Raw genomic sequence first — 21,691 nt, forward strand, 5'->3', positions numbered from 1 at the left:
TGTCACACACCTAGCAGACAACAAGAGATAGTTGGTGGGCTGCTTTCAGTTTGGTGGTTTACAGATTTTACAGGCCTATCATCCAGGGACTGAAGATGGCAGTGAACAATTGCAGTACAGAGGGTTGATGTGAGACAAAGGGCTGAGAATCTCCTTGGCTCGAGGAGGAATTTCCAACTTTCCAGTGCCCATGTAGCTACAGTGCAGCTCTGAGGAAGCTTCCATGACTGCCCCTCCATTGCAGAATATAGCGCATGCCTCATTGTCATGGCTGCATCAGTGCTGGAAAGTTGCATAGGATTTGGCTGTTAGTGCCCCTAGGAGCAGAGTTGCAGCCTGACTCCCCAAAGGCCTGAGGTTCATGTGCCTTTTGGCGTGTAACTCTGGTACTCCCCTGGTCTTGAGTGTTTGTCTGGGATCTTTGCATGAACCTGTCTGGGTGAAGTCAGTCTTTGCCAATATCCAGGATTTTTACAGATTTGTTACGAGTGTCCGTGACTGCAAGTTGGCATCCTTAGAATTTGTGTCTTATGAAAGTAACACTGGGAGCACTGTTAGCTGCAGACAGAACTAAGGGATCAGGAACTCACAAATATACCGTTTGACAGTGCGGCAGACTTCATCTGCCCACTTTCCTTGAGCCGACTGCGAAAAGGAGACACAATTTTCACGCTTCCCTCCATTGGGTTGTGACCTGTCCCAGTTGAAGTAGCTGAGGACCATCCCATTGACATCAACAAATTTCCCCTCATTTACCATGTCAGCAACACCCAACCAAAAATCTGGCACACCCTTCAAACTCTTCTTGGCGTATTCTCGGAGAGCGTTGGTTTCGTCACTGTCTCTGGGGATAGCAAGAGTCCCACCCTTGGCTATGCAGTCCTCATTTGCTTCATGAAAATGTTTGGCACCATCAGACGCCAAGTAACACTTCTTATGGACTTTGGTTCCACGAAGGCACACTGTGAATGGAAGACGATACACACAACAATGGAAAAATGTAAGTGAAAGCAGAGTCAAATGCAGTGCTTTAAGAGAAGTTCATTCACAAAAATTCTCATTGGGAATCCTACGGAGGGAACACAAGCACAAACCAATTGCCTGGAAGGAAAGCAGGGGCAGAGTGACACGTTAGCATACATGCTGATTGGTCACCATTGGGTGGAAAAAGAGGAGACACCATGACTTGCCCACCTCTCTCTCCTGCTGCAATTCCAATGTTGCAGTTTGGGTTTTAGGCTGAATCCCAGTTCTTGACAAGTGGAAGATCACCAGCTTAGGCTGCAGAGCCAGGCCAGATGCAGAGATGTCAGAAGGCTACATGGAATCCTATTGGTCATTTGTGTCACCTGACCTGTATTGACGGCCCAATTTTTGTGAACTTTGTGCTAACGGAACTTGTGTTCCGTCACCACAAGAACTGGGCTACTGGCACAGCAACTGGCTGCCAGCCCTAGAGCAGTGGTTCTCTAACTTTTTAGTACCAGAATCCACTTTTTAGAATGACAATCTACCGGAACCCATCAAAAGTGATGAAATTAACCACCTGGAAGTGATGTCATGGCCAGAAGTGACATCATCTAGCAGGAAAAGTTTTAAACATTTCCCATAAAACAAAATCAAATCAAAAGGGCACAATCCTAACCAACTTTCCAGCACTGATATAGCTGTGCCAAGGTGGTGTGCGCTGCATCCTGCAGTGTGGAGGTAGTCAAGGGGGCCTCCTCAAGCTAAGGACATGTTTGTTGCCTTACCTTGGGGGCTGCATAGCAGCTAAGTCAGTGCTGGAACGTTGCTTAGGACTTTGCACTAAGTAAATTAAAAGTTTACAATAGGTATAAGTTTTAAAATTTATTTAAAATAAAGAACACTCCTAACTCTTCCAAGCAGTAGCTAATTTGTTTAACAGAAAATTCCCCGAACATCCCAGACTGCAATCCTATCCACACTTACCCATGAGTAAGCCCTACTGACTGTCATTGTTAAAAGCATATACATAGTACCTTGTTAAAAGCACAAATCTGCCACATTTCCCCCAGTGCAGTCACATACCATGACAGCATCAACTCCAATACATTAAAAATAAAATACACCTTGAAACGGAGACCCACCTGAAATTGGCTCACAACTCAACTAGTGGGTCCTGACCCAGTTTGAGAAACACTGCCCCAGAGACAAAGCCCCCCGACCCCCGCCAGAGCAGGTAAGTTAGCAGAAGTGTGCTGGGGCATTCTGGGGATAGATTCGGTTAGGGATTGGGGCTGGCCAGGGGTGTGTCAAGGGCAAACTGCAAGAGGATATCAGTGGCGGCAGCTCCAGCCTCAATACCCCTCTGGACCCATTCAAAGAGCTGGTGCAGATCTGAATAGGCCCACTAAAGACCATGGTGCAGTGGAGTAGGCTGCTCTCCATCACGGCCTAGTTCCCATTTGGGCCACAGCATGCAGCAGAGGTTGCATCAGCACTGCTTCACACTAACAGCATAGCTAGACTGGATGCAAAGCACTGAGTTTTGCAGGGAGCTTCACAGTAGAGGGCAAGGGGCCTCCCCTTTAGAGCCATTTCAGGAGGTGGGAGCAAAATGGAGGTGAACAGCTGTTTGCTCTCTCTGCCCAGAATGGCTCCAAAGGGGACGGGGGCCACTTACACAGCGCAGAGAGGCTTCCTGCAAAAGTCTGTGCTTTCCACCCCCTCTAATTATGCCACCGCTGCACACTATAGGCCAGCCCAGGATAGAGCTGGGCTGGCTGTGAGCTGGTGCCTGTAGTTCCACACTCTAACCATTTACACTGCTCATACCAAACAAACCTCCTCTTTGCAAACAAACACATGGGAAAGAATAAGGCGCAAGCAACTGGCTGAGAGAGTCCTCCGATCAGTCTCTGCTACTTTACACAGAGATCTTCCCACTTGTAGGTTGTGATTGTTTTTGCTGTTCTTTATTGGGATCTAGCTGCATGTGGAACTTGCTGGAAAGTGCTTTGACTCCTTCAAGGAAGGAAGGGCGTTTGAAGCCCATAGGATTCACTCCCACAAAATTAGTGTCATTTGAATGTGCTGTGAGCCAGTTTTGAACAAGTGCCTTCCCCTCACTACTGGGCATCCAAAGTCAATTTGCAGACTGGATTTATGGACCAGAAGACGTGGATTCTCGTAGACAGATCTGAGCTCTGACGCCTCTTATTTTAGATTTTAACCACTAGTGGCTGCTCTTGGTGCAACTGTTGCCCTAGTAAGGAATGCTGTTATTCCAGAAGCTGCAGCAGCAATGCAGAGCCAAATTTTATTCTCCAAATATGCAATGTTGACAATGATTCTTAAAACTGTTTGGGGTTTGAAGGAGAAGTGAAGGGAGATGAAGGGTGCTAAAATGAGTTGGGGCTTCTATTTGGGCTATTTATGTTCAAAAACAGTCCCAGCACTGGTTTCTGGATGTACTGCAAAGAAAAATGGACATTTGTGATGACAGCAGAGTGGGCTGAACTATCAGGAAATAAGTTTATCCTTGGCTTTCCCCTCCATCCAGGCGTAATCAAAAAGCCTTTTCATTTCCTAGGCTATGAAGTGCCAAAGTAAAGCTAGCTCAGAATAAGGTAAAATAAATGTCCGGGAAGTTATCCTGGTGTGCTGTTTGAAGTCTGTTCCCAGGATGTTGACTATTAATGGGTTTTTAAAAAATCATTATTGCCTTGAGCAATCGATGAATAATGCCAGTGGCAGAACTGTTTTCTCATCAATTTTCCTTCCCCATTAAAAAACTCTAATTTCAAGTGACTTAAAACTGAAAATTGATTAAGGGCAGGGATGCTACACTGATTGTGCATGAGCCAACAAAAATTAAGCACTTTAAAGCCTTAGACAATGCTGGCCCAGAATGATGTGCTGGATGAAGCATCAAATGGCACCCCCACCCTTCTTCCCCCCCACCTAAAAATCACACCCATTTAAATCCTTCTTTCAAATCCCTTCCTATTCCTTTCTGTTCTTTTTCAGGTGGGAAGGGGTTATGGTGACATTTCAACATCCTTTCTCTGCGGACCATTCACATGGAGTTCTGGGTGGGCTGCAGGCCACGCCTGAGAACTGGCCGAAACTCTCAGGGTCTGCGCTTGTACTTCTATTGGGCTGGGCCTGCCCACTTCTTTCTGTCTGCCTCCACTGCTCCTCCTCCTCCCTGGATTTAAAAAGGAAGATAGGAAGTGTGGAGGATGATGGTGGACTAGAACATCTCTGACACTCGCCCACCAACTCTTCTTTCGTCTTTGGTCCATCTTTTTGAATCCAGAAAGTGGGGAGAAGAGGGGCGGTGGGTCTGCTGCCGGGTAAGGAGTAGTGGTGATAGCATTTGGCACCCTGCCTCAGGAGCTAGAAGGTTTTGGGCCAAACCTACATAATCTGTTACCTACTTCTTCCTGCCTTACTGATGTCACTGGAAGAGATTTAAATATGTGGATTTCTGAATTGCGATTGTGATGGGCTGTCACTTTGCTTAGAATTTCAGAGGAGGAGTTTAACTCTTCCACCCCACCCGACCCCACCCCCGGCCTTTCTAGCTCAAGCTCATCCTCCCAAACTGCTGTTTATTCCATGAGAAATAAAAAATGTACCTGTACTCATCTTACAGGGCAGAGCTCACTCTGGCAGGGATGATATTGTTCACAGGGAGGCTGAACACTCCACCTCTCTATCACTGCTCTGAACAAATTGGCAGCCTTTGCAGCTGCATTTAAGAACATAAGAAGAGCCCCGCTGGATCAGGCCACAGGCCCATCTAGTCCAGCTTCCTGTATCTCTCAATGGCCCACCAGATAACTGAGGGAGCACACATGAGCACTAGATACCTGCATCCTGGTGCCACTCCTTTGCACCTGGCATTCTGAAGTAGCCTCCTTCTAAAACCAGCCAGTTTTATACAAAACCTCTATTTGTATTGTTGTGTAGAAGTTTTATTCTATTATAAAATATATATATTTAGGTGATATAATTTGGCCTTTAAAATGCTCACCATTTCGCCTGGGCTTCCAAATGTGTATCCTGCCATGACAAGTTTTCAAAGCATAATAAATTACATCAAAAACTCAGTAAACAGTTACAGATTGTGTTGTACTTTTACAGTGGGCTAAATCCACCATGCACTTCTTCTGTACTTATGTAGACCCTGGGCACAGTTCACCATAACCCTGGTAGGGCACAATGATGGAACAGGTACCCCAACATGCACCAAACACAGTGGATGGATGATGGCTTATGTGCATTTATACTGAAATAGGCCTTGTCTACCTGCTGCAAAAAAGGATGCATTATGTTGGATCAGATACAACTAGGTCTAATTCAAGTATAGTTCTGGGGCTCCATTCAGTGCCAATACTGGGGAGGAGGGGTCCTGGGTCTCCTTCCAGTGCTGTGCCAGGTTGCTGGGGGCTCTGGAACAGAGTCCTTCTCATGGCATCCCCTGCTGATGCAGGGGACACAAGGACTCCTACCACTACTGAGCATTCAAAAGTTGACCTGGCCAGATGGGCCCTGTAATTGGCCTGAGTCTTTGGCTAGTGCCTGGTTTGGCCTAGCCAACATCTGATACCTCTTGACTCCCTTCTCTAAGGCTGTCAATAGTACAGGGGACCTCGTCACTCTGATTATATATGGTTGGTTTCATTTCACTGGATGCCACCTGGGCAATTATTCCCATGCATGTACAACTATATCCAATATGTCTGCATCTTCTGGAAAAAGATAGTGGTTTTGCATAAATTCCCTCTGTCAGTGTTTGAATATTTCAATTAAGCAAAGTTGCTCAGTCTCCAGTATTCATAGCTTTAACTTGCTTGTGGATCTAATTGATTTGCAGTATGCTAGACAAGTGAGGAGAGAAGACTTTAGAAATATCTTTATACACATTATTTTTCTTGTAGCAGTAGAACAGCAAAAATTAGCTTTACCTGTCTGTAGTGCTTGCATTTCTTTCAGGGAGTTTACTTCTTGCCACAGCTTGTCGATTTGACTTTTCAAGTCAACATCTTTCTCTTTTAAAAATAGATATGTGCTTAGGTTAGTATATTTGCATGCAAGAAAATATTTACATTATTTACCAGTAACCAGTGGAATTCATTAGGGAGTTACAAACACTGGTAGTGTATTTGCACAACAGAGTTAAACTAGTTTAACATTCCCTACTCCACGAAATTGCAGAAACTGGTGCGGGTGGGCAGAGAGATTTAGCACCTCCCAAATTATAAAATCCAAGATTTATAGAAAACTACTATATTAGCAATTGCATTTTTATTCTGTTCCTGCTTCAAGAAGATCAGGGAGGCATGCATGGTTTTCCTCTCCCCTGCCCATCCCCAAGTATACAGTGCCTAATTAATCTGTGGTATTTGTTGCCACAAGATTTGGTGGTAACAAATTTGGAGTGGTCATCACCTTCAAGAGGAAACTGGACAAGTTCATGAAGAACAGGCTCCTGGTCATGATGGCTATGGGGTACCTTCATGTTCAGCAGCAGACTGAGAAAGTACCTGCTTGTGGGCTCCACAGAAGCAGCTGTGAGCCAGTGTGGGAAACAGAATGCTGGACAAGATGGCCTTTTGGCCGGATCCAGCAGGGCTTTTCTTATGTTCTTATAGTTTCCCAACCACCAGGTTGAGCGATTGACCAAAGTTTATCCATGACTGATTTGGAATTGAGTATCCCTGGTTGTCGTCCAATTGCCTGTCCTACTTAGCCACTAAGATCCTCATGGGAGACTCTGCTCATAGTGTTCCCATCTTCCGAAGGTGGGCAACAACCTGTGACACTCATCGATAGAATCCCAGCCCCATGTATTTGTCTAGTGCCCTCTGCAATGAAATGCCTCTGCAATGGATTTTAGCCAGAGCTGATGCAAGGGCCACCACTTGGGGAAAAGCCAGTTTGTGGAGGGAGGGGGTAAGAGGAAGTGCCTGTGTGACCTGTGCAAGCTGTTCCTTCTTTGCACACTGGCCAATTTGATTTATTTCCAAGTGGCAATTGCATCATTGCAGAGGATCTGGCCCTGCAAAGAACTGAGGTCGTAGCAGCAAAGAGACTTTTAAGAGAAAATAGAGTTGCAGTGATCCTGCTTTCTCAAACCATAAGAGGGACCACATGGCTGGCTAATCCCTGAATCCTCATTACTGAGGGTAGTGGTAGCACTCAATGTGTCAGGCAGTGAGAAACAGATGCGGGGGGGGGGGGGCGCAGTATGCCAGGCCCTCCAGCAAACAAGCACTGGCTTTGACAATCTCTCAGGTGTACAGATGCATTCCTGTATAGCTAGGGTTCCCAACCCGTGGGTCACGGACCACTGGTGGTCTGCAGTGTCGTCCCCCCTGTGGTCTGTGAAGTCTCTGGTGAAAAAAGAAAAAAAATGCCCTTCCAGGAAGAAAAAAAGCCTCTGCAGCGCCAGCAGCCACTCAGAGCATATCCTCTCTGTCTCCTGCCTCCGCCTCCACCCCTCCTTGTCTGTGAGTGCCCAGACAAGCAAAAAAGTGAAGTGCAGGCGCCTTGTAAGGTGCGCACGAGTTTGTGCAGCCTTGTGGCTCAGCTGCATGCAGAGGAGAGGTGCCCTGCCGCCCACTGCCTCCAGCCTACTGCCTCCATTCCTTGACCATGTGCCTTTAGGTGAGCCCTGGCAGCCTGGTTTCTCAGGAGTCAGATCAGGACTCCAGCCAGTCTGAGAAGTCCCTTTTGTGGGTGGGCAGGTGGGGGGAGGCTGAGAAGGAGGAGAAGGGCCGGAGGGGGGGAGGAGAGGGGCCTGAGAAGGGGGAGGAATGGTAGTAATGAGGAGGAGCAGGCTCCCAAAGGCATCGTTGGCTGGCTGGGGGGGGGGGGGTTCCCTGGGAGTGGGTTTCTCTTGATGTGATTTCCCTGGGAGTGCAGACTCCAGCTGGCCAGGGAACACAGAAGAAGGGAGTTGGAGGCAGTGTGGCAGCAGGAGAGGGGAGAAACAATATGCTCAACCCCCATCCCTGGGACCCCCTCCCCAGTTGGCAGGATTGGGCCCCGTGGATGTGCTCTTCTAACGCCCAGGGGTGGAGCAAGGGATCCAGGCAACCAGGTTTTGGCACCCCTTTTGGAGAGGGACACAGGCACCATCTCTGCTGCCTTACTGCAAGCTGCCCACCTGGGAAGAAGCAATTCCAGAAGTTGCAGAACAGGCACCACCGTAGCCAAGTACAGCAGGTGTAACCCCTGACTCTTCCTCCTCAGAGAGCAGCAGCAGCTTTGTCCATGGAGAGCCCTCCCCCACCCCACACTTGGCCAGTTCCCCAATCTCCTCAGATTGCAATCCTATGCATGCTTACCTTGGAGTAAGCCCCATTGACTATAATGGGACTTATTTCTGAGTAGACGTGCCTAGAATGGGGCTTAATCACACTGTGGCTGTGATGGACTTCTCCAGAAATTTCCTCAATCCCCTTTTAAAGGCATCTAGACACCATCATCACATCTTGGGGCAAGGAGTTCCACAGACTAATGGCAGAGTAGGCAGCTGTTGTTTTGTGGCTGCAGCCTACCTATAGGCTTGCTCACACTCTCTTAGCTCCAACCAAAGTAGTCCACAGCTAGAGCATTACAGCAATTACAACAAGAAGTGAAGAGAGGCTTCCCCCCCCCTAAAGACCTTGCAGTGCACACCAAAAGGACTTTTCTTCCTGAGACATGCAGCAGCCATTCTGAGATGTTGCTCTGAGCTGGTGCTTTTCCTTCAGGACCGACCTGCCTAAATTGTGTTGAACACTTTCCTAAGGACTCTGGGCTCACAAGTGGGGGGAGCAGGGCCAGGGCTGTGTAACAAAAGGAACTGTGGAGGCATGTGTGTGCTTTTTGTTGGCTCATTTAACTACCTTGCATGACTTGTCTATAAGCCCCTTGTTCTTGAGGTGTTTTTCCACACTTAAAAGAGGCAAGGGCTGGGCATAATGTGGTCTGGTGTGGGGGAAAAGAGACTGGATTGAATTGGGTGGGTATAAAAATCTCTGAGTTAGGGGGGGAATTATTTTGTGTTCCATGTATTCCATGTAAACCCAAGACTTTCACAGCTAGTGAAGCAAATGCAAACACAACCATCACATTAATTATTAAATAATCTTCTTATGTATTACAAATTTAATTGTATTTTTTGTGTGCGAGGGTGGGGGGTTGTATGTGGTCCCCACCGTCTCCAAATTTTGCCTGAGTGGTCTCTGAGCTCCTGAAGGTTGGGAACCACTGCTGTATAGGAAGGATGTCCCCTATATGCTACAAGCACAAAACAAAATTATAATTATTTCTTAGAGCTTGCATGTTGAATTCTTTTTTTTTTTTGGTAACTCTTCCAGATACCGTCCTCACAGAGCATCGCTGAGTGCAAGCCTACACATGTCTACTTGGAAGTAACTCTCACTGTGTCCAATAGGATTTACTCCCTTGTGCAAGTGTTTCGGATTACAGCTTAAATAACAAAATGTATGTGCTGCCAAAGGGCTTTGCGCAAAACAGTGTTGCAAGCTATTTATTTTCATTCATCACTTTATAAGGTATTGAATGGCACATATATCTCAGATCTCTCATATGAAAATTGCAAAGCTTTTTAGGAACTCCACAATAAATCCTCATTAGAACTCATGACAGGTGATAAATTTGTTCTGAGTATCTTGGCCCGAGGTTTGTAGCATTGTCTTCCTTCACTGCATAACATATAAGCAAAACATGACTGTCAATTAACTATGGATAGCTCACGTACACTGCGCTAAGAGGTCAAATGGAGGACATTTTGGATATAGTATATAAATTGTAATTATACTTATAGGTATGCAAGGACTGAGATCAACAGCTCTGATGTACATCTTGGGGAACTGATAATTCTGATTTTAAAAAAGTTATATTTCCCACTGGAAACATTAGATCTTAGGTTACTCTGTCCTAAGTTTTCATATTCTCATAGAATCATAGAGCTAGAACAGACTTACAAGGTCATCTAGTCCCAAACCCCTGCAGGAAATCCTCCTAGCGCATTTCCAGCAGATGCCTGTTGAGCCTCTGCTTGAAAATCTCCAGTGAGAGAGAAACCACTATTTCCAACTGCACTCTGTTCCACTGATTAACCTCCCTTACCATCCAGAACTTCTTCCTGATGTCCAGTTGGAATCTTCTTTCTTGCAGTTTGCACTAACTGGATCTAGTTCTACTCTCAGTGGCAGATGAGAACAAATCTGTTCCTTCTTCAACACGACAGCCCTTCAGATGTTTGAAGAGTGCTCTCATATCCCCTTCTTAGCCTCCTCTTCTCCAGGTTGACCAAGTTCTCTCAACCTTCCTCCACAGGGCTTGTTCTTATATATGCAAGCATATTTTCCAATGCCCACTACACTGTTCTCCTCCACTCTTCCATTTTTGCTTCATCCCTCTCTTTTTTATCAAACCCAGGGAGTGTAATAAAAATTAAAAAAGATAAATGGAGACAGGTAGAAGTGGGCAGCAACTATCCCACAAGAATCTGTTGCCTGAAGCAACTGCCTCAGTTTGCATCATGGATGGTCCAGTTCCATGTAGATGAGTAGGATTTTTGATACATCCCTGATCCCACATCTTTCCCACTGCTGCGCCACCATCCTAACCCATATCCACTTCCGATGGGGTTGGGCCAGATGGTGCAGGCCACATAGTCACCTTGTCAATGAGGCCAAGTACCTCCTGCCTCGCTGCTACTGTTCTATAGCAATCTTTCCAGGGCATTGGTCAGAAGGCATATGATACAATGAAGCTAACCAGGTCCTAGTCTGATTAGAAGGCTCTCAGGAAGCCCCGTGTATGAAAACTTGAGTTCCATGATGGAAGATGAAAGGTAAAATTTAAGTATATAGTCTCAGAAGTATAGTCAAATGTGTTTGTCCTAAATAAATATTTCATGGTCTTCATACAGTATCTTGAGCAAAATCATCATTTTTAGTTGTTCCCAGTAACTTTGCAAGGCTCTTACCTTTCACCCGGCGTTTGCTGTGCTTTCGAGCTTTGGAAGAAGACTGACCCATTGTCTGATCCAGCAGAAATAAGCTAATAAGGAGGAAAATCAGAAACCCTGTTTGTGCCATGTCTGTGTTCCGAGAGCAGTCTTCAAGAGCAGCCCCTGAGCAGCCCAGAAAGGCACATCCCAGTAGAACTGGCTGCATTTGGTGTTATAAAAGTGGAGAGCCAGAACTGGGTGTGCTCCTTGTTTATGCAATGAGCTCAGCTGGCTTTCGCATAAGGTGCCCTCTTGTTCTCTGTCTTCTTCCCAGACTTTTATTTCCTGTCCACTCTGACCAACTCTGATCATGGCTTCACAAGCAATTTCTAAACTTGTTTACTCCAAAGAAATCCCCACTGGATTTAGCTGGGATAATTTGCTGCTAAGGATGCTTAGGACAGCAGCTTTGATCAGACATGAGTGGGCTATAGATTTTCTATCAGCAGATGCTCTTTTCTGGAGTGACATTACAGTTGTATGGTTCAAACAACCTGTAGGCTCGGTCCTGAGTTAGGATATCCCAGTTGGGATGGTTATGTATAAACATACATTTCAAATTTTGTTTTAATGGTATCCTATCTGATCCAAGAAAATTGTCCTGGGAAAGGCATGTGTAGCTTATATTTTGATTGCGGGAGGTTCAACATTCAGTCCCTGGCAGCATCTTCAGATAAATCTGGGAAGGAACTCCTGTCTGAAAGCTTAGAGCAGTGGTCTCTAAACTTTTTGGCCGAAGGGTCACATCAAATATCTGGCACAATGTCGTGGGTTGGAAAAAAAGTTAAATAAAAAATTTAAATAAATACATTAGAAATAGAACTTAGATGAAAGAGTAAATGAATGGGCTCAAATGTCAAGGATTTCTCCAAGCATCAACACAGCCCAAGAAATAAAGCACACACTTAGATGGGCCCCCATTCCCCCACCCCACAAGCGCAACTCCAGTTGTGTTTGGTTAACTGGGCCAGAGGCTCTCAGGGGATCAGAGGCTGGCCATGGGACGGACAGAGGCTCACTGCAGGCTGCATCTGGCCCCCGGGCCGGGGTTTGGAGACCCTTGGCTTAGAGAGTATACAATCAGTGTGGATAGGCTTGGCCTATCCATGAGGTCAGCTGAGATAGTTGCCTCAGGCAGCAGATTGGCAGGGGTGCCCACCTGCCTGCCAGCTACTAGAAAAGGAGAAAGGAAATGGAAGGGGAAATGCTGAGGAAAAGTGGTAGATTAGAGCATATCTGACCTTTCACTCCCAGTGGTAGAAGAGTGCTAGCAACTGATAAACTATTGGGTAAGGGGAACCACATTTGGTATGGCACCTCAGGTGCTGGAAGATGTTTGGCCGAGCCTAGAGATAACCATAGAGCTAGCAAAAGCTTAAAGTTTCTCCATTACTTGTACTTTAGCTTCAGAAGCGAAAAGGATGAGGCACAGAACTCTATCTTATATAGACAGCTTTCTGGGTTAAACAGGAAGCAACTGTCATGGCTCCCTAGAGACTGGCTTCATTCAGGACCTTTTACAAGATCTCTGAAAACAATGTAACTTTACAGATGGCTGTTAATCACTGGATGACTGCAATGTTATCAAGTGATAACTTGTAGGTGTCTGTGAACTCTCCCAGATCTCACTGCAGCATTACTGAAATCATCCATCAAGAGGAAAATGGAGTGAGGAGCACAGCAAAGTCTGCAGTGCAAAAATAAATTCTTGTTTTAATTATTTCTTTGGATTGAACTCAACAGCATGGGCTGCTACATTTTCTGCAGTGACACAGCTCCTGAAAGTTGTGCTACAAAGCATTCTTTATGCTGTCATGAGAACTTATCGGAGGGAGTGGTGGAAGCTTAAAAAAGTCTGCCAGGCTGGTAAAATAAGTTGCAGACTTCTTGTCGGATAATCTACTCACACTGCTTGTACTCTCTTCCGTTGTAGTACAATGTAATGACACAAATTACCCAACGGGGAAACTATCTCAAGCTGATTCATTCAGGCCTCAGTTTTCTAATGGTTGAAACCTGGTACTATGAGATGCTGGCTTTCTATGTGAAGGAACTTTTTAACTCTGAGGTGGACCAATCTTGGTGGAATGTGCTCCCTTTTCTGTACATTTAAAGCAGCTCTATGAATGCCCTAGTCTGGGGTGGGCAAACATTTTGGCAGGAGGGCGACACCATCTCTCTGACACAGTGACATCTCTCTGACACTGTGTCAGGGCTGGGGAAAAAGAATTTACATTTCAAATTTGAATAAACTTACATAAATTTACATATATGAATACATTAGAGACTTCATTTAAAGGCTTGGTCTAAGCCTATAAGACCAAGAAGATAAGCTGCAGCTTTCATTTCCCACAAGATGGCAGCATTGGGAAAATTAAAACCGCTGTGGTTAGACTATGGCATTTTGCTTTTTTGCTGTTTAAAGGAATCTGTTCTGTTCTGTCTTGCTCCAGGTTTCATTTGTAAACTCCAGCCTTTTTATTGGTTTGTTTGTTCTTCCTTTCATTTTCCTAACCTGAACACAGAATCAATCAGAGGGCAGGCACACTGCTTTTTGTAAGCATGCAAACCTTTCCATATGATCCTAATAGAGCTTTCTGGGGACAAAGTCCTGTAGCCTTTGGACAGATGTCTAGTGGATCAAAGATACTGATGCAAGTGTGAAGGAGAAACTGCCAGGAGCCTCAAGGCAACCTCTGAATGTTTTTCAGGGTAGGAATTTTCCATTTCATACATCGTTTGCTTTGCTGGTTGCCTCAATGATTTCAGAACAAAAACAAACAAATAAAAAATGAGGTATGCCGGGTAGTCTGCACAAAAATAGACAGTGCACACACCAGCACAGAGTTATGTTTGCGTGATGATTTTATGCATCTGTGTGGTTTACATAAAAAACTGTCCAAGCCTGGGCTTGATCCAGCCAAGGTTAAGTACCTTTGGGCCTAATCCTATCCAACTTTCCAGAACCTATGTAGCTGCAATGCAATCCCAAGGAAAGGGAACACATGTTCCCTTACCTTGAGGAGGCCTCCATGATTGTTCCCACCACCACAGGGTGCAACTCAAACCCTTCTGGCACAGCTGCATCTGTGCTGGAAAGTTGGACAGAATTGGGTCCTCTTTGTCCTACTAGTTTCATTTCAACAAGCATGTATGCTTCCCTGTTGACCCTGCCGTCATCTTCCTTCCCTCCCTTGTATCAGTTTCTTGATAAGCTTCTCAGAGCAGAGACCTGTGTTCTGTATTTATTTATTTAAAAAGAATTATAGCCCTCCTTTCTCTACTGTTGAAAACAGCTCATAAGAGAATCAACACAATTTTAAAAAATCACAGGAGAATCATAATTTTTTTTTTAAAAAACCAACATAACATCCAGTTGAACATTGTATCAGAAGCAACTGAGCGAGCAAGTGAGAGAGAAAATACCCTTGACCATATGTAATGGAAGATCAGAAGATCATCAGGTGGATGATGTGGTGTTGCCAGCGATTCCATGTTTTGACAGCTGGTCAAGGGAAGGTCAAGGGCAGGGCTGGCTCCACAGCTGTAATCAATCAAGGCCAATGGAGACTCTGATGGACACCTGAGCTTCATTTGACCTTGATGAGACTTTGAATGGACGTGGACTCATGGACTGAAGAGATGGCTCAGCTGAGCCTAACTCGGACTTAACAAGGTAGCTCACAGCTGAGCTGAATTTACACTTAACAAGGGGCTGCAGGATAAAAGGCAGCTTCAGAAGGAGCAAAGGGCTGGCCAAGCAGGGCGCTGACCTAGCCGGGAGCAGGATGCTGATGGAGCCAGGAGCTGGACCCTGACCCAGAGGGAGAGCCGGATGCTGACCCAGCCGGATGCTGACCAAGAGGGCTACCTGACCCAGACCTACAGGAAGAGAGGACTGCCAGGACCCTGCTGGAGAGAACACTGCTGGAGAGGAGGAACTCTACTGCAGAAGACTGGACTGTGCTTTGGAGACCGGATTGGACTTGGACTGGAGGCGTCAGACCTTTACTCACTAAGTTAAGTGGAGTTTTGGGGAGGGAAAGCCTCTGGACAAGAGGACTTGCAGGGACTGTCTGTGTTTGTAGTAATAAATTCTCGTTAATTGCTCAAACAGATTTCTGTATTCATTTCTTTGCACACCACAGCTGCTGTTCTTGGAAAAGGAGGGTGTTAATTAGCCAAAAAGTGGGCATTAGAAGGGAGTTGGGATATTTGGACGGGACAAATTGGGACAGAACACCATACAATCCAAAATCAGGGAATGTCAGCTGAAACAAATACATTTTCAGTCTTCTCTGAAAAAGCAAGAAGGAAACAAAGGGCCCAATCCTATCCAACTTTCCAGTGCCAATGAAGCCATTCCAATGGGGTGTGCACTGCAATCTGTGGTGGGGGGTCAGTCAAGGAGGGGAACATTTGTTCCTTTACCTCTGGGCTGCATTGCAGCTGCATCAACACTGGAATATTGGACAGAATTGGGCCCAAAAATAACTTCTTGTGGAAGGGAACTTTGTAGGGAATGGGGCCACCATAGAAAAGGCCTTCTTGCATGTAAACTGTAGCTCTGATGGTTTTATGACTTTAAGATACAGGTAGACTCATTCTATGAGGTCACCTGTCCCACCAGTGCTGCACAAGGCCATGGGGTTCATTCAGCCTAACCCCCATGCTACCAATGATGGCTTGGCCCAAGTGACAGGAGCTGCTTGGGATCCTCTGGAGAAGCTATACGAATAATTAAATGGTGCCTCACTGCCATAAGAATGGGTACTTCTTGTATGGAGAGTGAGAGAGCAGAGGTGGAAAAGGGGGCATGCACAGAGTGCAGGCAGAATTTTACAACTCCAACTGCAACTGGTTGCCTGGGCTTTGAGTAAACATGCATGGGATTTCACTGTGAGGCATAGACAACCAAAGTAAGTTTTCTATATGAAGTCCCTGAACACTGATGGAAATACATATAAAATAATAAAATACAATTAAAAAGAACATAAGAACAGCCCCACTGGATCAGGCCATAGGCCCATCTAGTCCAGCTTCCTGTATCTCACAGCGGCCCACCAAATGCCCCAGGGAGCACACCAGATAACAAGAGACCTCATCCTGGTGCCCTCCCTTGCATCTGGCATTCTGACATAGCCCATTTCTAAAATCAGGAGGTTGCGCATACACATCATGGCTTGTACCCCGTAATGGATTTTTCCTCCAGAAACTTGTCCAATCCCCTTTTAAAGGCGTCCAGGCCAGATGCCGTCACCATATCCTGTGGCAATGAGTTCCACAGACCAACCACACGCTGAGTAAAGAAATATTTTCTTTTGTCTGTCCTAACTCTCCCAACACTCAATTTGAGTGGATGTCCCCTGGTTCTGGTGTTATGTGAGAGTGTAAAGAGCATCTCCCTATCCACTCTGTCCATCCCCTGCATAATTTTGTATGTCTCAATCATGTCCCCCCTCAGGCGTCTCTTTTCTAGGCTGAAGAGGCCCAAACGCCGTAGCCTTTCCTCATAAGGAAGGTGCCCCAGCCCCGTAATCAACTTATTCACTCTCTTTTGCACCTTTTTCATTTCCACTATGTCTTTTTTGAGATGCGGCGACCAGAACTGGACACAATACTCCAGGTGTGGCCTTACCATCGATTTGTACAATAGCATTATAAAACTAGCCGTTTTGTTCTCAATACCCTTCCTAATGATCCCAAGCATAGCCTTCTTCACTGCCGCTGCACATTGGGTTGACACTTTCATCGACCTGTCCACCACCACCCCAAGATCTCTCTCCTGATCTGTCACAGACAGCTCAGAACCCATCAGCCTATATCTAAAGTTTTGATTTTTTGCCCCAATGTGCATGACTTTACACTTACTGACATTGAAGCGCATCTGCCATTTTGCTGCCCATTCTGCCAGTCTGGAGAGATCCTTCTGGAGCTCCTCACAATCACTTCTGGTCTTCACCACTCGGAAAAGTTTGGTGTCGTCTGCAAACTTAGCTACTTCACTGCTCAACCCTGTCTCCAGGTCATTTATGAAGAGGTTGAAAAGCACCGGTCCCAGGACAGATCCTTGGGGCACACCGCTTTTCACCTCTCTCCATTGTGACAATTGCCCATTGACACCCACTCTCTGCTTCCTGGCCTCCAACCAGTTCTCAATCCATGAGAGGACCTGTCCTCTAATTCCCTGACTGTGGAGTTTTTTCAGTAGCCTTTGGTGAGGGACCGTGTCAAACGCCTTCTGAAAGTCCACATATATAATGTCCACGGGTTCTCCCGCATCCACATGCCTGTTGACCTTTTCAAAGAATTCTATAAGGTTCGTGAGGCAAGACTTACCCTTACAGAAGCCATGCTGACTCTCCCTCAGCAAGGCCTGTTCGTCTATGTGTTTTGAGATCCTATCTTTGATGAGGCATTCCACCATCTTACCCGGTATGGATGTTAGGCTGACCGGCCTATAGTTTCCCGGGTCCCTCCTCTTTCCCTTTTTAAAAATAGGCGTGACATTTGCTATCCTCCAATCTTCTGGCACCGTGGCCATTTTGAGGGACAAGTTGCATACCTTAGTCAAGAGATCTGCAACTTCTTTCTTCAATTCCTTAATAACTCTTGGGTGGATGCCATCAGGGCCCGGTGACTTATTGATCTTTAATTTATCAATGAGGTCTGAAACATTTTCTCTTTTAACCTCTATCTGACTTAACTCCTCGGTCAGGAGGGGCCGTTCGGGCAGCGGTATCTGCCCGAGGTCTTCTGCCGTGAAGACAGATGCAAAGAACTCATTTAATTTCTCTGCCATCTCTAAGTCTCCTTTTATCTCCCCTTTCCCTCCCTCACCATCCAGAGGGCCAACCGCTTCTCTGGCGGGTTTCTTGCTTCTAACATATTTGAAGAAGCTTTTATTATTCCCCTTAATGTTGCTGGCCATGCGTTCCTCATAGTCTCGCTTGGCCTCCCGTATCACCTTCTTACATTTCTTTTGCCACAGTTTATGTTCCTTTTTATTCTCCTCATTAGGGCAAGACTTCCATTTACGGAAGGAAGCTTCCTTGCCCTTCACAGCCTCTCTAACTTGGCTGGTTAGCCATGCGGGCACTCTCCTGGATTTAGTGGAACCCTTCTTTCTTTGCGGTATACACCTCTGCTGGGCCTCTATTACTGTTGTTTTAAGCAGCCTCCATGCACTCTGGAGAGATTGGACTCTTTTTACCCTCCCTTTCAACCTCCTTCTAACCAGCCTCCTCATTTGAGGGAAGTCCGCCCGTCGGAAGTCAAGGGTTTTTGTTAGAGATTTGTCTGGTATTCTTCCCCCAACGTGCACGTCAAAACGGATCGCAGCATGATCACTGTTCCCCAATGGCTCAGTAACGTTTACATCTCTAACCAGGTCCTGCGTACCGCACAATATTAAATCCAGAGTCACCTGTCCTCTGGTGGGCTCCGTGACTAGCTGATGTAAGCCACAGTCATTTAGCACGTCAAGAAATCCGGTTTCCTTATCGTGACCACAACACAAATTGACCCAGTCAATATGAGGATAATTGAATTCAAAAGGACTTAAGAACACCAGTATTCAGCTCAGACATGACCTTTGCTTTTAAATGAGGGAAATGCAATGCTAGCTCACAAAAAATCATTACCAGAAGGATGGAGGTTCCCCCCTTTTAAAAAAAAATTGTTCAGATTTCTTTTCCACAGTAATTCTTCAGGCCAGAAGCAATAACAGAGATAGACAAGGCTTGCTTTGCATTCCCTTGAGACATTTGTCTGATCTGATGAAGTTGAAGTTTGGCTCACATCAGTAAAACTACCTGAACAACTATGTCCTGGACAAATGTGTTCCAGCCATTGGCATCCCTGGATTGTGTCCCAATACATACATTTATATTAAATGCACCTTTCCCCCCCCACTTTTCAACTACAGAGATAGGATGGGATAAGAGGCTTAGCATATATAACATGGAGTTTGTTGCACAGTTATAGTGGGATGCAAATGACCAGAATGCAAATGTCCAATCATTGGGATGCATTTGACTGGGACACAGTTGTCCAGGATGCAAATACCCTAGTACTGAGCCAGAGCATAGTTTCATCTACCTCAAGTCCTAATTCCCACCAATGAGCAATCTTCAAATGCCTTTTACTTATTTACTATAGGCTGCACTCCTATACATACATTTCTGGAAGCAAGCCCTCCCACCAATTGATTTTCCTTGTGAATAGGCATATGTAGAATTGTTCTAAACATTAATTATGAGATTTGTACCTTTTTCAAAAAATCAGAGCAAATCAAATGATTCAGTGCAGTTGCAAATGGAACAAACATGGCTGTAGAGAATAAAACCCAATGTTACAAATAAGTCACAGAAAAGACAAAAAGAAAAAAAAATAAACCAAGGTAGTGTAGTGTAGTGTAGTGGCTATGGTGTTGGACTTAGATCTGGAAGATCCAAGTTCAAATTCCTGTTCATCGTTAAGCTTACTGGGTGACATTGGGCCAGTCACTGTCTTTCAACCTAACCTACCTCATAGCGTAGTTGTGAGGATAAAAGGAGGGAACTATGTACACCACTCTGCACTCCTTGGAGGAAGGATAGTATAAAAATGTGAAAAATAAATAAGTAAATGCTCTAAAATTTACTTTAATCTCTTTACTCCAAGTTTATTTCAAGCATCAATCTCAGGACAGAAAACTCAGTAGAAACTGGGAAATGTTTTCTTAGAACAATAGCATCTCTGTAAATAGCAATTCACAGAATGTTGATTACTTTCTGCAAGGATTTGCTTGTGATTGGAAGTGACTGCCCCCAACAAAACTCCTTACCCAAAGCTACATGCCTTCCTAATGTTCTCTGTGGGTCGGTGCCCTGCTGGAAACTAAGCTGCAGCTCCAGCCAAGCCAGACTTGAAGTTCTAAAAGAGAAAAGGAAAGGTGAGCGTGACTTGGAGTCCAAGGAAAGTGTCTGCAAGAAGGAATTTGAAGAGCATAAAGACCCAGGACTGCAGATGCCATTTGGCAAGCACATGACTCTGAGGCTGGCAGAAGAAGTGATGTGTTTTCTAACACAGACAGGCCTGTCTCTCCAAGGGCTGTAGGAGGTGTAGGGCTGATTGAGTGCAGCCAGGCAAGATGTCTGGAAATAGAAAAGAGCTATGGCTGTTAGGAGAGGAAAAGACTTGCCCAACAGAAGGGAGGTCAGTGGATGACTTTAGAAAGCTCACACTTGATATTTCCAAAGCTTTTCAGACTGCATCTCTCCTTCCCTCCATTCTCTGCATTTTAGAGCATGTCAACCACCTTCAGAGACAATGGACTCCATGTGTATGCAATTGAATAAGAACATCCCCACTAGATCAGGGCATAGGCCCATCTAGTCCAGCTTCCTGTATCTCACAGCGGCCCACCAAATGCCCCAGGGAGCACACCAGATAACGAGACCTGCAACCTGGTGCCCTCCCTTGCATCTGGCATTCTGATACTTAGCCCATTTCTAAAATCAGGAGGTTGCACATACACATCATGGCTTGTAACCCGTAATGGATCTTTCCTCCAGAAACTTGTCCAATTCCCTTTTAAAGGCGTCTAGGGTAGACGCCATCACCACATCCTGTGGCAAGGAGTTCCACAGACCAACCACAGCTGGATAGCTGACTTCGCGGACAACCTGGAGACAGTTTTCTAAAGATGACAATGAGTAATTGCCGGCTCCTTCCCCCCACCCACTGTCCCTGGAAGAATCAGAAGCTTGAGCTGTGACAGTTCAAGCGGTTTCCTTCCATTATAATTAAGAACTGAAGAGCATAAGACTCCTCCTGGCACAAGGCAAAGGTTAACTTACGGCCCAATCCTATCCTCAACTTGCACTAGTGCAGCGTGTGCTCAGCTGACACAGGTTGTTACAAATGTGCTGCAAAACGTGTTGCAACAGCACAGAGAGTAGTGGTGTCAGGAGGAAGGTATTCAGTAGTATGCACCTGTTTCTGATGGCAGGAAGGTACTTAGATTAATCATGAGCACCAAACACTATTCTGGCTGCTGCCCCCGTCCTGTGTGGCACCTTCCCTGCCCCTCAGCTCTCACAACAACCCTGCAAGGTGGAGAGGGAGGAGCTGGGAGTGGTGCGGCTTAGGAGGGGCCAGTGCCCAGGCACTCCTCTAGTGCTGGCTTCCCACAGCTGAAAGGGTACTAGAGGCTCTCTCCTCAGCTCTCACAACAACCCTGCAAGGCGGAGAGGGAGGAGCTGGCTGTGGTACGGCTAAGGAAGAGCCCAGGAGCCCCTCCAGTGCTGCCTCCCCACAGCTGACAGGGTGTGACAGGCTCTCCCCTCAGCCCTCACAACAACCCTGCGAGGTGGAGCTGGAGGAGCTGGCCCTAGCAGGGCTGAGGAGGGGTCTGGCGCGCGCTGGGGGGGAAGTAGTTAAAAAAGCCCCCCGCGCCCCTCACCTAGGAGGGAGGGCGGCCTGTCAATCAAGGGACGGGCAAGCCAATGGGCGAGCGCACGCGGCGGGAACAGCTGCCTCGCGCTTGAAGAGCCTCACGGCACAAGCCGGCCCTTGCCCGCCCCCTGAGAGCGCTCATTGGCTCGTTCGCCTTTGATTGACAGGCGTCTCTCCCTCTCAGGTGAGGGGAAACGGCCGTTCGCCTCAGGAGACGCAGCAGGGAGGGCTTTGGAAGTGCTCTCC

At 46.2% G+C, this 21,691-nt stretch overlaps 1 protein-coding gene across 3 annotated transcripts; it reads right to left on the reverse strand.

Moving 5' to 3' along the window:
• Nucleotides 1–239: 239 nt before the first annotated feature.
• On the reverse strand, nt 240–19,904 carry CLEC3A (C-type lectin domain family 3 member A). 3 transcript variants are annotated; one of them, XM_066637703.1, is made up of 4 exons: nt 19,833–19,904; nt 10,982–11,055; nt 5,940–6,023; nt 240–962 (listed from the first exon to the last, which is right to left on the reverse strand). In XM_066637703.1, exons 2-4 carry the CDS (start codon nt 11,031–11,033, stop codon nt 571–573), a joined length of 528 nt encoding a protein of 175 aa, XP_066493800.1. In that variant the 5' UTR covers nt 11,034–11,055; nt 19,833–19,904; the 3' UTR covers nt 240–570. The 3 variants fall into 3 exon arrangements, with proteins under 3 accessions (XP_066493800.1, XP_066493801.1, XP_066493799.1); XM_066637704.1 differs by lacking the exon at nt 19,833–19,904 and adding an exon at nt 19,275–19,318; XM_066637702.1 differs by lacking the exon at nt 19,833–19,904 and having other exon boundaries at nt 10,982–11,093.
• Between the last annotated feature and the right edge of the window lie 1,787 nt (nt 19,905–21,691).

The sequence above is a fragment of the Tiliqua scincoides genome, chromosome 9 (assembly GCF_035046505.1).
Source record: "Tiliqua scincoides isolate rTilSci1 chromosome 9, rTilSci1.hap2, whole genome shotgun sequence".
NCBI lineage: Eukaryota > Metazoa > Chordata > Lepidosauria > Squamata > Scincidae > Tiliqua > Tiliqua scincoides.

Excerpts from the sequence above, each read along its gene's own strand:
- CLEC3A (XM_066637702.1), bottom strand. The coding sequence starts at position 11,093 with ATGGCACAAACAGGGTTTCTGATTTTCCTCCTTATTAGCTTATTTCTG. Across the intron at positions 6,024-10,981 it reads CAGCAAACGCCGGGTGAAAG|AGAAAGATGTTGACTTGAAA; the intron begins GTAAGAGCCTTG and ends TATTTTTAAAAG. Across the intron at positions 963-5,939 it reads AATGCAAGCACTACAGACAG|TGTGCCTTCGTGGAACCAAA; the intron begins GTAAAGCTAATT and ends TTCCATTCACAG.